Below are 16,459 nucleotides of genomic sequence, written 5' to 3' on the forward strand. Positions count from 1 at the left end.
TTGCAGTATCCTAAGCGAGGGAAATCACTTCCAAAATGCCAGAGGAGGCTGACAGCCTGATGCATACAATATATTGACCAATCAGAATAAATATGCAAATTTGTTTTTGCTAAAATGTGTCTGACAAAGGCAAATAAGAAAATAAATTAAATTAGCCTCTCTCCATATAAATAACCAATTATATTCCGATGTAACCTTTTTCAAACAATCATTCCACTGAGTCTTCTCATATCACATATTAATCCTGCTTGTGGTCAAATGAAACTGGTGAATAAATCTCCACTGGTGTGGAGATTTTCATATTTATTTCAGTGAATAAATTTGCTATAACAGTTAATCTACACATACACTACGGTTCAAACGTTTTGAATTACTATGAACTTATGTTTTTGTAATAAATGTATTCTATTATTCACCAAGGTCCATTAAAGTAAAAAAAGTAAGAAGTAAACTGTTAGACATTATGTCTAAAGAGAGCAATACGACTCTGTTTAAAACAAACAGGATATGCAAGAAATAGAGTCAGACACATTATGCACAACTGGTGTTTAAACATATGTGTTTGTATGTGCTTAGCAGCTGTCTCTAAAAGTGTCTGTGTATATGTTTTACCATCAGGCTCCAGAGGTGAGCTCCCACAGTCCAGCCTCATGACGATGGGTGCAAAGGCGAGTCTGCCTTCCACACAGTGCTTCCTAATAGTCTCCAGGATATTGTGAGGGAAGTGGATATGCAGGTCACACAGGAACACTATGCTGTGACTGTCCTGAAATGATGTTACACCATCACCAGTGTTGCTTTGTGCAACCAACTTTCTTGTGAAAATGTGTAAATATATTACTTTTTAAAATTACAGTTATGTTTTGAATTATTTGTCAATTTTCAAATGTCTAAAAAAAATCCCAAAACATCTTCTAGACAAGCCTCCATTCTTGAAAGGAGAGCTCTTCAATCAGCTATAAAAATGCATTATTTTCCATTAAAATTAACAAGGCAATGTAATTACATTTTAAGGTGCACCACAATAACTTTAAAATATTGTTCCCAGACACTGATCACCCAAGGTATTGTACATATTTACAATAGAAAAGGCCTGTAAAAAACTTCTCTCACCTCTATGGTGTCTACACCCATCTGTAAACCAGATGATCTCTCAAAGTTCCCTTCACGTCTCAGATACTCATACCTACACACACAGAGCCAAGAACAAAAAACAAGCAAACAGAGACAAAGATAGTTTTTCTCAGGTACATACAGTATGTGAGCCCAAAACAGGACTCACATCAAGAGCTTCTAATGCAGGAATCCTCCTGTGAAGATCTATGCAGGGACTCAGCTCTGCAGGTGCTTTGCTAAAAGTGAAAAGACACAAGAACTCAGTACTCACCTGGGCACAGTGCTCTCCTTCAGTGCCTGCTCCACATCCATGTCATTGCTCTGGAAGTCTACGATGATCACGCTGAAATTCTCATCCTTGGTCTCACGGTGCAGGAGCTCCATATCTGAGATAAACTGCTGCACCCAGCGAGCCTGATTCTTTACTGTCACAGAAGACAACTCAGATGAGTGGCTATGAAATTGCAGTTTGCCAAGCTATTCATAAATGAAACTAGTTATATTGAGCTCCTAAAATGTCCGGTATCTGGCTTTATTTTCAAATTGACATGCTCTCTTCAGTCCTCATACGTTTATGTACATGTATTTGCATTGCTTTGATAAATATGCATAAACAGGTTTTAAATACCTGGTACTACAAAGTGTACCATCACGTCATGTCTCCATCCTAACATGGTCGGCTGGCAGAGCAGGGGTTTGGCCCAGCTGGTGCTCCAGGGTGTGGTGGTGTGTGTTTGGTACTGGAGCCGCTGGGCGGTGGGTTTTAGAGGGTGTATGGTGGGATGAAGGTAAAGTTCCTCTGAGTCTTCTCATATCACATATTAATCCTGCTTGTGGTCAAATGAAACTGGTGAATAAATCTCCACTGGTGTGGAGATTTTCATATTTATTTCAGTGAATAAATTTGCTATAACAGTTAATCTACACATACACTACGGTTCAAACGTTTTGAATTACTATGAACTTATGTTTTTGTAATAAATGTATTCTATTATTCACCAAGGTCCATTAAAGTAAAAAAAGTAAGAAGTAAACTGTTAGACATTATGTCTAAAGAGAGCAATACGACTCTGTTTAAAACAAACAGGATATGCAAGAAATAGAGTCAGACACATTATGCACAACTGGTGTTTAAACATATGTGTTTGTATGTGCTTAGCAGCTGTCTCTAAAAGTGTCTGTGTATATGTTTTACCATCAGGCTCCAGAGGTGAGCTCCCACAGTCCAGCCTCATGACGATGGGTGCAAAGGCGAGTCTGCCTTCCACACAGTGCTTCCTAATAGTCTCCAGGATATTGTGAGGGAAGTGGATATGCAGGTCACACAGGAACACTATGCTGTGACTGTCCTGGAAATGATGTTACACCATCACCAGTGTTGCTTTGTGCAACCAACTTTCTTGTGAAAATGTGTAAATATATTACTTTTTAAAATTACAGTTATGTTTTGAATTATTTGTCAATTTTCAAATGTCTAAAAAAAATCCCAAAACATCTTCTAGACAAGCCTCCATTCTTGAAAGGAGAGCTCTTCAATCAGCTATAAAAATGCATTATTTTCCATTAAAATTAACAAGGCAATGTAATTACATTTTAAGGTGCACCACAATAACTTTAAAATATTGTTCCCAGACACTGATCACCCAAGGTATTGTACATATTTACAATAGAAAAGGCCTGTAAAAAACTTCTCTCACCTCTATGGTGTCTACACCCATCTGTAAACCAGATGATCTCTCAAAGTTCCCTTCACGTCTCAGATACTCATACCTACACACACAGAGCCAAGAACAAAAAACAAGCAAACAGAGACAAAGATAGTTTTTCACAGGTACATACAGTATGTGAGCCCAAAAACAGGACTCACATCAAGAGCTTCTAATGCAGGAATCCTCCTGTGAAGATCTATGCAGGGACTCAGCTCTGCAGGTGCTTTGCTAAAAGTGAAAAGACACAAGAACTCAGTACTCACCTGGGCACAGTGCTCTCCTTCAGTGCCTGCTCCACATCCATGTCATTGCTCTGGAAGTCTACGATGATCACGCTGAAATTCTCATCCTTGGTCTCACGGTGCAGGAGCTCCATATCTGAGATAAACTGCTGCACCCAGCGAGCCTGATTCTTTACTGTCACAGAAGACAACTCAGATGAGTGGCTATGAAATTGCAGTTTGCCAAGCTATTCATAAATGAAACTAGTTATATTGAGCTCCTAAAATGTCCGGTATCTGGCTTTATTTTCAAATTGACATGCTCTCTTCAGTCCTCATACGTTTATGTACATGTATTTGCATTGCTTTGATAAATATGCATAAACAGGTTTTAAATACCTGGTACTACAAAGTGTACCATCACGTCATGTCTCCATCCTAACATGGTCGGCTGGCAGAGCAGGGGTTTGGCCCAGCTGGTGCTCCAGGGTGTGGTGGTGTGTGTTTGGGTACTGGAGCCGCTGGGCGGTGGGTTTTTAGAGGGTGTATGGTGGGATGAAGGTAAAGTTCCCTCTCTGCTCTCAATTCCCTCCTCATATCGACTGCGGTGCAACAGCAGATAGATGTAGTCAGACAGCCGCACCACTCTTTTTCCTCCCTCCATCAACAACAGCTCCATCAAATAACGGTTGCCCCTGGCTGAGTCTCTCCTCTTCTCTACATTTACAATACGGACCAGCGTGTAGATCCTGACAGAGAGGTAAGAAACAGTGAGGGGAAAAAAAAGAGAACAGTTGCTGTAAATAGAGTGCATTTAAATGAGACAATAAGGAATGTACATGATAAATATAAGTACATACTGTAACACCACGTATCCTGTTTAATCTAGTTGTGTCAGGAGTAATAAAGCTTTCCCATTTGTTATGATAAAACTGCATAAAGCGACCCACTGAGGGACTGCTTAACAGCAGGAGTTCTGACGGTAGGAATTAAAAGATAGCTCTACACTTGAGCTGCAGGCTCAGCAGCAAAAACCCACACATATATTTAAAGGGGTCATATTTATTCATTTTTGAATTATATATATATATATATTTTTTCACTAAGGTCCATATTATTAGTGAAGTTGTCTACTATGGAAGCCCGTTTCCGCCACTGAATAATAATAATAAAAAAAAAGGTTATTGCGACTTTTTCATCTCACAATTCTGACTTTTTTTTCACAGAATTGCGAGATATAAACTCGTAATTGCGAGTTAAAGTCCAGTTTTGAGGGGGAAAAAAAGACTGATATGTTCTCAGAATTGTGAGTTTATATCTCGCAGGTCTGACTTTCTCAGAATTGCGACTTTATGTCTTGCAATTGCAAGTTTATATCTCAGAATTATGACTTTTTAACTCGCAATTGCGAGTTTATATCACGCAATTCAGAGAAAAAAAGTCAGAATTGTGTTTGTATCACGCAATTATGAGAAAAAAAGTCAGAATTGTGAGATAAAAAGTCGCAATAACCTTTTTTATTTTTTATTCAGTGGCTGAAACGGGCTTCCATAGTCTACACCTAAAATAGTCTTCTCTATAATTATTCATAGTGTTAAAAAGGCTGTTTTTCCAACTGTGCCTTTAAGCCTACTGTATGTAAACGCTTTCTTTATAATTTTATAATAATATAATATTATTTTGACGTCACGGTTCGGTATGATTTCGATACAGCAGGGCGACAAAACTAAAAATAAAATTTAATTTTTTAATTAAACAGTGATTTACTGAACAAATTGCTCTTTCTATAAATAAATTCTATTATAATTAACATTTTCTTAAGAATTAACACAGAAATACCTCAGTTTATGTTCTAAACTATAGGGAGCCCTTTTACATTACTATAAGGTTACAATTAACAACAGAGCTAAAACTTGAATTTAAATACTATTTATCTTTAAATATAAGAAAAAATTTATGCAAACATGTAAATTGCACAAACAATGCTGTATTTGTTCAGTATACATGCATACTGAACCGAAAGACGCTTACCAAAAAATTGTCGGTACAAATGCGTGTAACATTAATACTGGATTAAAATTATCAAAAGAAATTTATACTAGTTTGGAAGACGAGAGTGGGTACATAATTATTTAGATTTTTTTGGTGAGCTATCCCTTTAGACATCCTCATTTGCATTTTAAGATCACACCCACCCTCCATTCCTCTCATTCAGCCTCTCCATGTATTGTGAGATCACATCAATGACCTCGTTCTCTGCAAGCTGCAGGTTCCCCGAGACGTTACACCTCAGGTCGTTCCAGTCTGACCTCAGCAGCTCAAAGTCCACAGGGTTCACACTGAAGGTCCGCTGCCAATTTATGGCCTCCTCTGACAAGTGTGGCCTCACATCAGTCTCCTCATAACTGTACTCTGACATCTCTCCTTCCTCAAGGCCTCTGCTCCGAGGAGCCATGTCTGATCCCTCTGGCATCTCTGAGACCTTTGTTGGCTGCACCTCCGGAGGACGGCTGTTCTCAGACGAGTTTAACCCAGGGTGGTCCCTCTTTTCTGAGCTTGAAGGGGGCAAGCTGTCTGGATCTGATATGGAGGCTATAGGGTCACCCTTATTATGAGGCCCAGGCTCTGTAGGCAAGGAAGGATGACTGTGCTTTAACAGGGCAGATTGGGTGGAAGTCTTAAGCCCCATTAAGGGGAAGTTCTGCCAGGGGAGAGAAGCAGCTGCTTGTGTTTTTAAGGTCCTCCATTTTGAACTCAAGTCCACAAGCCTCTTGGTCTTTCTAGATTGATAAAGGAACACACCAGGAAACACTTCCACAGGAGGTTTTGGTCTGCTTACTGGAGGACGGGGTCTGGTGATGTAAATTTTATTGGTATTAGTCTCTTTTTCCACACTGGTCCCAACCACAGGTTTGCCTGCATTACCTAAAATCCGATTGGCCAAGACATAGAGAGGGGACTTCTGAGGAAGCTTAAAGGGGGATCTTCCTTTCACAGGTGGGCTAGAAGTTTCTGTCAGTTTACTCTGGTTTGGCAGTCCTGGGTCAGGCAGTAGCCATGTTAAAGAACGCCCTCTCTGAACCAGCACAAGTGTTTGAGATTCCCCTTGCTCTTCGCTCGCTCCCGTCTGTTCATTTAGAGACCCACTTTGAGGCTCTAACGCACCTGTACTACCCTTTGCCTGTCTTATTTCTGTCATTTCATCATCCACCACCAGAGAGTGTTTATAAAACCTTTCCCCTTTCGTTCTTGTACTCCCCTCTCGCTCTTTTAACTGAATGTACTGCCTTCCCTGATGAAAGATGTAGCTCTTTGAACCCCTGTCTAATCTATCAGGCTTGGAGGAGGCAGTGGACACTGTAATTCTTGATGTCTGATAGGGTGGACTAGTCTTCTTGACTGGCCGGTTGCTGGAATTGATTGTCTCCTCTGGGTCGACGCCTTCTTCCTCCTCCAGGAAATCTGTCAGAAGAGACAAGTCCCATCAAACCAAAGCCCTTTAAATAATTAATGTAATCTGAAATGAGAATTGCTTAATGACATGATTAAAGAGTCAGTGAGGCTGCTGCAGTGTTGATGGAAATCTACAGCTAATGACTATCATCTCCAGGCCTTCCATCCATGCTGTTACACACAGCATGTTGCAGCTGTCCAAATGCACACACAAGGTCCAAAATTAACTATTTGCTACATATGCCAATTTGACTTTTACATTGACACAGTTTATCACAGTTATAAATATTTATTACTGGTACACTGTATTACTTTTATTTTGTTTACTGTAGTCACTTGAAGAACGATGCACCTAGCACAAAAAAGAAAAAAATACACACATTGTGTTTTTTCCCTATATATATATTAGTCTTGTCAAAATTAGCGTGTTAACGCAGGCGATTAATTTTTCCAGTTTAACGCGTTAAAAATATTTAACGCAATTAACGCAGGGGCAGGGCTAGGGTTGGCCACCCCACTCACAACTATTTCTGTCACTTTTTCTCTCGACAAGAAGTTTATTCATTTATTCAGTCGCAGAACATCTTTATGACCACATCAAATAGGAGACGATTCAGATGCGCGCTCCAACGTCACTTCAGCGCAAGGCACGAGTCAAACGAATGCGGAAACGGTACTGGGCTTGCACTAGTCTGTATCATTTCACATGAAAGCGCAAATGAAACTACATGCATGCAATGTCGTGATCAGTTAAGTCATGAAGTTACCAAGAAGCTGCCTTAAAACCGTGTATGCATATAATATATTACATGAGTCACATTTAAGAACATGTCTCTGAAATGGCTTTCAAAACTGTCCTGGAGCAGCCCAGCACTGTCTCCCTCATCTAACACACCCGATTCAACTCGTCAGTTCATTAGTAGAGACTTTAAGACCTGAAGTGGGTCAGAAAAGGTGAAGAGAGTTGAGAGAAAATAGGATGCGTGTCAGATCCGCGTCATGTTCAACTCTTAAAGAAATAACAGCCAAAATAACATAATAACCAGCTGCTGTGATGTCTGTTCATCAAGAATAACAGAAAAAAAGAGGAAATTAATAACTTTTATAGCTTTAAGGATTCATCTATATTTAATTTAGAATTTAGTGTTTGATAACTTCAGTTTCTGTAGGCTACATATTTCTGCTGAAGGGCACAGGTAAATATGACATCTATTATAATGGGTTTATGTGAAGATTGTTTTAAGTTCACTTAAATTACAAGTTAATTTTTAAAGTCTAATAAATGTTAAAATGTATAGCTTTGAATTATACTGTAATGTCCAATGGCTATAGTCAATGGTTAAATATTAGGGAAGGAAAAAGCTATTTTATAGAGACATCAGTAGTACTGGTATCAGTGATACTAGCCTTCAGTCATAAAAAAAAAGATGCCATTAAACAAATATTAAAAATAAACTGTCTTTATGTTGTTTGTACATTAATTTCAGTGAAGACCATCAAAGTGTGGCCTGCGGGGGCAGATTCCACACTCCAGGAAAGGTTTCTACACACAGACTGGAGTATGTTTGCTTCTCAAGCCACCAGTGGCGCTCACACAGACATTGACTCTTACACCTCCTCTGTATTGGATCATATCAATATCACCATTGACAGTGTTACAACCCAGAAACAGATCACCACATATCCAAATCAGAAGCCTTGATGAACAAGGAAGTGCGACTCCTGTTGAAGTCACGCAACACTGCCTTCAGATCAGGAGATGCACAAGCCTACAGCACATCCAGAGCAAACCTGAAGAGGGGCATCAAAAGGCCAAGCACTGCTACAAGCTAAAGATAGAGGGACACTTTTCCAACTCTGACCCTCGACGCATGTGGCAGGGCATTCAGGCCATCAGTGACTACAAACCCACCCACTCCACCCCCGCAGCCACTGATGTCAACTTCCTGAACGAGCTAAATTACTTTTATGCTCGCTTTGAAAGAGACAACAGAGAAACTGCCACCAAGCTCAATCCCTCAGATGACCACCCACCAATCATACTCTCCTCCACAGATGTCTGCAAGGAACTGAGCCGGATCAGCGCGCACAAGGCTGCTGGACCAGACAACATCCCTGGTCGTGTTCTCAGGGCATGTGCGGAGCAGCTCGCTGGGGTTTTACAGACATTTTCAACCTGTCTCTTGCCCAAGCAGCCGTACCAACATGCTTTAAATGCACTTCCATTGTGCCAGTGCCAAAACACTCTAGTCCGAGGTGCCCTAATGACTACCGCCCTGTAGCACTCACACCCATCGTCATGAAGTGCTTTGAGCGGCTGGTCCTGGAACACCTAAAAGACTCTCTACCATCCACATTGGACTCACACCAGTTTGCCTACCAGAGCAATAGGAGCACAGAGGACGCAGTTTCCATGGCACTGCACTCTGTGCTCACTCACCTGGACAATAAGAACACTTATGCACGTATGCTGTTTGTTGACTTCAGCTCAGCATTCAACACTGTCATCCCAACCAAGTTAATAGCCAAACTTGGAGACCTGGGCATCAATACCTCAATGTGTAACTGGATTTTGGACTTCCTGACCAACAGACCCCAGAATGTTCGATCAGGATTCACCTGCTCCACATCCATCACACTTAACACTGGTGTACCACAGGGCTGTGTGCTAAGCCCGTTTCTCTACTCCCTCTTCACCTCCGACTGCAAGCCTGTGTATGGATCTAATTCCATCGTCAAGTTTGCAGACGACACCACGGTGATTGGCCTCATCAGTAACAACGATGAGACTGCCTATAGGGAGGAGATCCAGCACCTGGCCACATGGTGCACTGAAAATAACCTGCTCCTCAACACCACCAAAACGAAGGAGCTCATCGTGGACTTCAGGAAGGAGTCAAGAGACACACACGACACCATCCACATCAATGGAATGGCTGTTGAGCGTGTCTCCAGTTTCAAGTTCCTGGGGATCCACATCTCGGCGGACATGTTGTGGAAAACCAACACCTCCAGCCTGGTCAAGAAGGCTCACCAGCGCCTCTTCTTTCTGAGGACACTGAGGAAGAATCAGCTCTCCTCAGCTATCCTGGTGAACTTCTATCGCTGCGCAATAGAAAGCATCCTGACCAACTGTGTCACAGTATGGTATGGGAGCTGCTCTGTTGCGGAGCGCAAGGCACTGCAACGGGTGGTGAAAACTGCCCAGCGCATCACAGGGACTCCACTACCTGCCATCGAACACATCCAGAGGAAACGCTGTCTGCATCGAGCTCGCAGCATCCTTAAGGACTCCTCTCACCCAGCCCACAGACTGTTTTCTCTCCTGCCCTCCGGCAGGCGTTTCAGGTGCCTCCGGACCAGGACCAGCAGACTAAAGAACAGTTTCTTCCCCAGAGCTGTCTCTTTACTGAACTCTACCCCGTTGATCCACTTCCTCATATATTATTAACTCTTCTCTCCTACCTCACATCTGCCTTATTTGCACTACTGAATGTAAATTTTATTACAGTAACAACTGTTTACTTTTGTATCTTGCACTACCATACCTAAATTGGACTATGCTCATTTGCACTGCCGACTGTTGTTACATTATCAATGCTTACATTAATATTTTGCACCGTATGTCTAATTGTAATACGCAATCACTTCCACTGCACTTTTACACCTTGTTTATAGTAACAGTCATCTGTATATATATTATATTGATAGTACATATCACCTGTAAATTCTGCCTATAGTAATAGCCATCTGTATATTTATTCACTATACATATTCACCTGTAAATTCTGTACATTTATTCACTATACATATTCACCTGTAAATTCTGTACATTTATTCACTATACATATTCACTTGTAATTTCTGTATATTTATTCACTATACATATTCACCTGTAAATTCTGCCTATAGTAATAGCCATCTGTATATTTATTCACTATACATATTCACTTGTAATTTCTGTATATTTATTCACTATACATATTCACCTGTAAATTCTGTACATTTATTCACTATACATATTCACCTGTAAATTCTGCCTATAGTAATAGCCATCTGTATATTTATTCACTATACATATTCACCTGTAAATTCTGCCTATAGTAATAGCCATCTGTATATTTATTCACTATACATATTCACCTGTAAATTCTGTACATTTATTCACTATACATATTCACTTGTAATTTCTGTATATTTATTCACTATACATATTCACCTGTAAATTCTGTACATTTATTCACTATACATATTCACCTGTAAATTCTGTTTATATTAATAACCATCTTTCTATATATATTTATACATATACTCAGTACATATCCTTGTCCTGCACTTATTCAACCATTGTATATACTGCACTTGCTACTATTGCACTTCTGGTTAGACCTAAACTGCATTTCGTTGCCCTGTACCTGTACTTGTGTAATGACAATAAAGTTGAATCTAATCTAATCTAATCTAATCTAATCTAATTTGAAGATTTAATGTGAAATTATATTTAAATTTGTTTTATGTTAGGTGGGATTAATCGTGATTCATTTCAGAAAAAATGTGTGATTAATTAGTTAATGTTTTTTAATCAATTGACAGCACTAATATATATACAGTGCCCTCCAAAAGTATTGGAACTCATTGATGTGAGCATAAGTATTGGGACAGTTGAACATAAGGCAGATATAAAAGATTAAAAGCTATTATTTAGTTGCAGATCCCTTACTCACAATCACAGCAGTGAGTCTGTGACCCATAGACATCACCAGACTCTTGGTCTCATCCTTCGAAATATTTTCCCCAGCCTTTAATGCAGCCAATTCCAATTGTTGCTTGTTTTGGGGAGTTTCTGCCTTTAGCCTCCTCTTCTTCTGGTGAAATTCATGTTCAGTCGGATTCCAGAGGCAGCCATGCATGCCCATGCCATGACACCACCTCCACCATGCTTTACAGATGAGGCTGTATGCTTGGGATCATTGCAGTTCCCTTTTTTTCTCCACATTTTTGCTTTCCCATCACTTCAATACAGGTTCATCTTTGTCTCATCGGTCCATAAACATAGTTCCAAAACTTTTCTGGCTCGCCTTTCTATTTTTGGAGCTGGTCAGAGGTTTGCATCTTGCTATGTAGCATCTGTAGTTCTGTGTCAAAGTCTCCTGAGGACAGTAGATTGTCAGAGCATCACCCCAGCTTTCTGGAAGTTGTTGGTGATTTTACAGACACGTCTTTTAGGGTTCATTTTCACAGCTTTTATGATTTGTCTGTCATCAACTACTGTTGTTTTCTCAGCCGATCAGGTTGGTTGCTGGTGTCTCTGGTGGTTTCCTAACTCTTGATTTCTCCATGCCTATTGTACACCCCTTTCAACTAATTGCCCAATTGCACAGCCTTAAGAGCATGCATATCATGAATACTGGGTCTTGTTTGTTTTCTGAGAATCTACTGCACCTACTGGTAACTTGTTTGCCACGTAGCAATAAAAATATACTAAAAACCTTGATTATTCTGGTTAGTCACATTGTACTGCTATTATTTTGAACAATACTGTATATATATATATATATATACAGTGCCCTCCAAAAGTATTGGAACTCATTGATGTGAGCATAAGTATTGGGACAGTTGAACATAAGGCAGATATAAAAGATTAAAAGCTATTATTTAGTTGCAGATCCCTTACTCACAATCACAGCAGTGAGTCTGTGACCCATAGACATCACCAGACTCTTGGTCTCATCCTTCGAAATATTTTCCCCAGCCTTTAATGCAGCCAATTCCAATTGTTGCTTGTTTTGGGGAGTTTCTGCCTTTAGCCTCCTCTTCTTCTGGTGAAATTCATGTTCAGTCGGATTCCAGAGGCAGCCATGCATGCCCATGCCATGACACCACCTCCACCATGCTTTACAGATGAGGCTGTATGCTTGGGATCATTGCAGTTCCCTTTTTTTCTCCACATTTTTGCTTTCCCATCACTTCAATACAGGTTCATCTTTGTCTCATCGGTCCATAAACATAGTTCCAAAACTTTTCTGGCTCGCCTTTCTATTTTTGGAGCTGGTCAGAGGTTTGCATCTTGCTATGTAGCATCTGTAGTTCTGTGTCAAAGTCTCCTGAGGACAGTAGATTGTCAGAGCATCACCCCAGCTTTCTGGAAGTTGTTGGTGATTTTACAGACACGTCTTTTAGGGTTCATTTTCACAGCTTTTATGATTTGTCTGTCATCAACTACTGTTGTTTTCTCAGCCGATCAGGTTGGTTGCTGGTGTCTCTGGTGGTTTCCTAACTCTTGATTTCTCCATGCCTATTGTACACCCCTTTCAACTAATTGCCCAATTGCACAGCCTTAAGAGCATGCATATCATGAATACTGGGTCTTGTTTGTTTTCTGAGAATCTACTGCACCTACTGGTAACTTGTTTGCCACGTAGCAATAAAAAATATACTAAAAACCTTGATTATTCTGGTTAGTCACATTGTACTGCTATTATTTTGAACAATACTGTATATATATAAAATAGGAAATATTAATGTAAGAAATAAGTTAAATATTGATATTATGTTAAAACTATATGCTGGTTGATGCATCAGTGTAGTAGAAGGCAGTATTGCACCTTAACGCTGGTTGCCACCAAAAAAGAAGATATGGTCCCACTTTATATTAAGTGGCCTTAACTACTATGTACTTACATTTAAATAAATCATTGTGTACATACATTTTTTTTACATTGTACTTATATTAATAAAAAAAATACCTGCATGAAATTACATCTGTAATTCATTTTTTGTAATTACATTTATAATTACACTGTTGACCCATCCTTTACACCTTAACCCACCCTTAAACCTACCAAATCTGTTCCTAACCTTACCCATATCCCACCTCAATAGCAGAAGAATTGTTTTGCAATACAATTTGAACATATTAAGTACTTATTCTTTGATTTAAGTACAGTACATAGTAGTTAAGGCCACCTAATATAAAGTGGGACCAAGATAACTCAAACAGACTCAAACAAAGCTTCTCAAACAGACGGATGCATCCTTGTAAGGCTGCATATCTAGACTGCCACTTCATGAAGCTCCATCAAAGGATGTCTCAGTTTGAAGGATCCTTAGTAGGCATACCTTGTTTTGCGTCCTTCATTCTGCCTGTTTTGTAGGATTTGCACTAGGTCTCATTAGGTGTATCCTCTGAATTCTTTGCACAGATTCCAATTCACAAAAAAATAATTAGCTAAAAAATTAATTGATACTGAGCTTGTTCTATTTGACTATTTTATGCAAGACAAAAAAAAAAAAAATTATTGAGGTAAAGGCATTATGTTTTCTTTTGTTTTACTGTAAATTAATGGCATAATGCACATGTTGTAAACCACTGGAGACAACGGAAGGTTGTCATTACCTGCACTGCATTAACAGAAAGTCAGTTAATATAAAAATTTTAATATAAAATATTCTTTAAATTATCATTTTAATAGTATTTTCATGTCGTGACTGCGGGGGAGGAAACATTTATGATGTATCTATGTGCACTTACTAGACCGTCTCTAGCATTTCATGCCTTGAAGCCTCAGAAGGACTGGTCTAGGAATGACACATCCTCACTAGGTTACACTTTATAAATGCTTTTTCACAGTTATGGTTACAAACTCTATCTGCCTTCCTTCTTTCGGATCTTGAGTGTGAGTCATTGACCAAAAAAAAGAGAAAACAAAAAAATGTGAAATGTGATAGCCGTATACTGTACAATATCTTTGTATAATTGACAATCAAACTGTATTTTACTAACTGTGTAACCTAAACCATGTAATGATCCTAATAAAGTTGGCGGCCAACTGTTTTATTTACTTACTTCCCATTTCTACTCACATTTGCCGTCTGGTTTGTGTTAATTTTGAACCCTGGGAACACATATGTCGCTTGGCTCATTACAGATGGTGAGATTTTAAAGAGAGCAAACAGCTGCTGTATTCTTATCTGTTATTAAGATGCCAGCTGAACACAGACCATCAGGTTTGGGGAAGAAAACAGGCTGGTCATCCTCGTCCTCATCCATCTTCATGTACTTGTAGAAGCCAAATCTACATGACAATTCAAAAGAGTAACAGGGCCATGGTTATATGTTTATTTACTTATTTGGTTATTGCTTAATTTGTTGTCATGATCAGCCAGGATTCGTACTTTTCTAAGTAGACAGGAGACTCTCGGTAGAAGCATTTGTTCTTTTTCTCCATATGAGTAAGTCTAGTGAAGTCATTGGGATACACATAAGAAAGGTAGACCTGGTTGAGAACACATAAGAATAAGAGAAATTAGGTACATTAGATATTTGGTACATGTATTTCTGAAATATTAAGCCAAAGTGTATCAAATAAGACAATCAGAAGAATTGGAAACAGTGACTGTAATTGCACAGCATGACATTTAACATACACACCACCCTCTCTTCTCAGACTTGTGTTTAACAGGGATGACCAAAAGAGGGCAATGTTTGCTCTAAACTGCTAGAGATAGCAGGTCCACTTCATCCACCTTTTTCAAAAATAAATGAATGAATGAATAAATAAATAAAAATAAGAAAAAAAAATAAATGGACTGAATGTTACTCAAAATCACACTCTTTATGATCAGCCAATTTTCCAGTCAATTTTATATTTTTACACTATTTATTTATTTAACTTGCATATAGCAAGCCATAAATTTCAGAGCTTGACATAACTAGAAAATTATATTATATGTTAATTTCAGAAATTCTAATGGCTTTTATGGAAATCGAAATCACACTTTTTTCCTCATTTATCCAGATTTTACAAGACTGGTTCTTGATAAAAATGTCGCGAAACACATTCAAATAAGGAATATGATATCAATTATCATTTTTATGTTCAACTTGTTTTAAAATTGCGGCCAGAAGTGTGCTGAGGCCCCTTAGTAGGTCCCAGACCCCCCGGTTCATGAAAATAAAATAATTTTTCAATATCCTGCTTATTATAAAATGAAACTCTAGTGTCATTATTATTATTATTATTATTAAATATTTGTTAACTAACAATTTATGATCAACATTAATATTTGTTGATCATAAACTGATCAGATGTGATAGCAAAAATTCTTTCAAATAAATGCTCTTCTTGAACTTTTAACTATTTAAAAAAATACTGAAACGTATAATTGTTTTCACAAAAATATTAAGCAGCACAACTGTTTTCAGTATTGATAATAATAAGACATGTGTAGATTTGCCATAACAAGGAATAAATGACACTTTAAAATATATTAAAATAGAAAACATTATTTTAAATTGTAATAATTAATTTTGAAATAATGTATCAAATGCCCTAAAGTTGACCACAACTGCAAAGCTTAAAGCAACTTTTCATTGAGCCAAAGCTGCACTAGAGTGAGGTGAATTATCAACTGCATATTTTAGCACATTTAGTACATCAGCAGCCATCATTCTGTCATTAACACAGAGAGTGTGCTCGGTGAGACTGTTACTTACAAACTGCAGGCCTTGATAGCGAGCGATAGGGAAGTCTTTCACCACATAGGTAGGAGAGTAGACACAAGATGGCAGAACATTCTCCAGCCTGGACTGATCTATCATGGGAACTAGGACAACAAATACGTCATCACATGAGACAATTCCCACACCCTTCAGAAGACAGTTGACACACAAATAACTGCTCAGCACAAGCATTTTACATTCATCTGAATTAAAAATATGTAACAAAAAATCAGTTTGCTGATTTCCATACAGATATTCAACGGCTTCCATTCATCACCATTAGCTTGTATCTCAGTCCTGACTGTCACATATTCAGTGGTGCAGCTCCTAACAAGCTGACATCCTATATCTACACCACCATATGGATCTACTAATGCGCTGCAGAGCTTCCACACAAGCAATTAAACATGAACACGCTTGCAAACCACAGTATCCACACTGTCTATCCTGAGAGATGG

General features: G+C 38.8%; 1 protein-coding gene across 7 annotated transcripts in view; it reads right to left on the bottom strand.

Moving 5' to 3' along the window:
* b4galnt4b (beta-1,4-N-acetyl-galactosaminyl transferase 4b) overlaps positions 1 to 16,459 on the bottom strand; it is a 99,456-nt gene that overhangs the window by 1,095 nt on the left and 81,902 nt on the right. For 5 of the 7 annotated variants that reach the window (XM_058782653.1, XM_058782651.1, XM_058782648.1 and 2 more), the window contains 8 exons: positions 15,996 to 16,105; positions 14,675 to 14,775; positions 14,501 to 14,574; positions 5,242 to 6,508; positions 3,446 to 3,795; positions 3,089 to 3,242; positions 2,814 to 2,886; positions 2,150 to 2,465 (listed from right to left, as the gene is read on the bottom strand). In XM_058782653.1, the coding sequence (XP_058638636.1) occupies positions 2,154 to 2,465; positions 2,814 to 2,886; positions 3,089 to 3,242; positions 3,446 to 3,795; positions 5,242 to 6,508; positions 14,501 to 14,574; positions 14,675 to 14,775; positions 15,996 to 16,105 (2,441 nt within the window). In that variant the 3' untranslated portion in view covers positions 2,150 to 2,153. Of the gene's footprint in view, positions 1 to 2,149; positions 2,466 to 2,813; positions 2,887 to 3,088; positions 3,243 to 3,445; positions 3,796 to 5,241; positions 6,509 to 14,500; positions 14,575 to 14,674; positions 14,776 to 15,995; positions 16,106 to 16,459 lie in introns of those variants that run through there. The other 2 variants (XM_058782654.1, XR_009272136.1) reach the window with 2 other exon arrangements.

Source organism: Onychostoma macrolepis, chromosome 07 (genome assembly GCF_012432095.1).
Source record: "Onychostoma macrolepis isolate SWU-2019 chromosome 07, ASM1243209v1, whole genome shotgun sequence".
Lineage (NCBI taxonomy): Eukaryota > Metazoa > Chordata > Actinopteri > Cypriniformes > Cyprinidae > Onychostoma > Onychostoma macrolepis.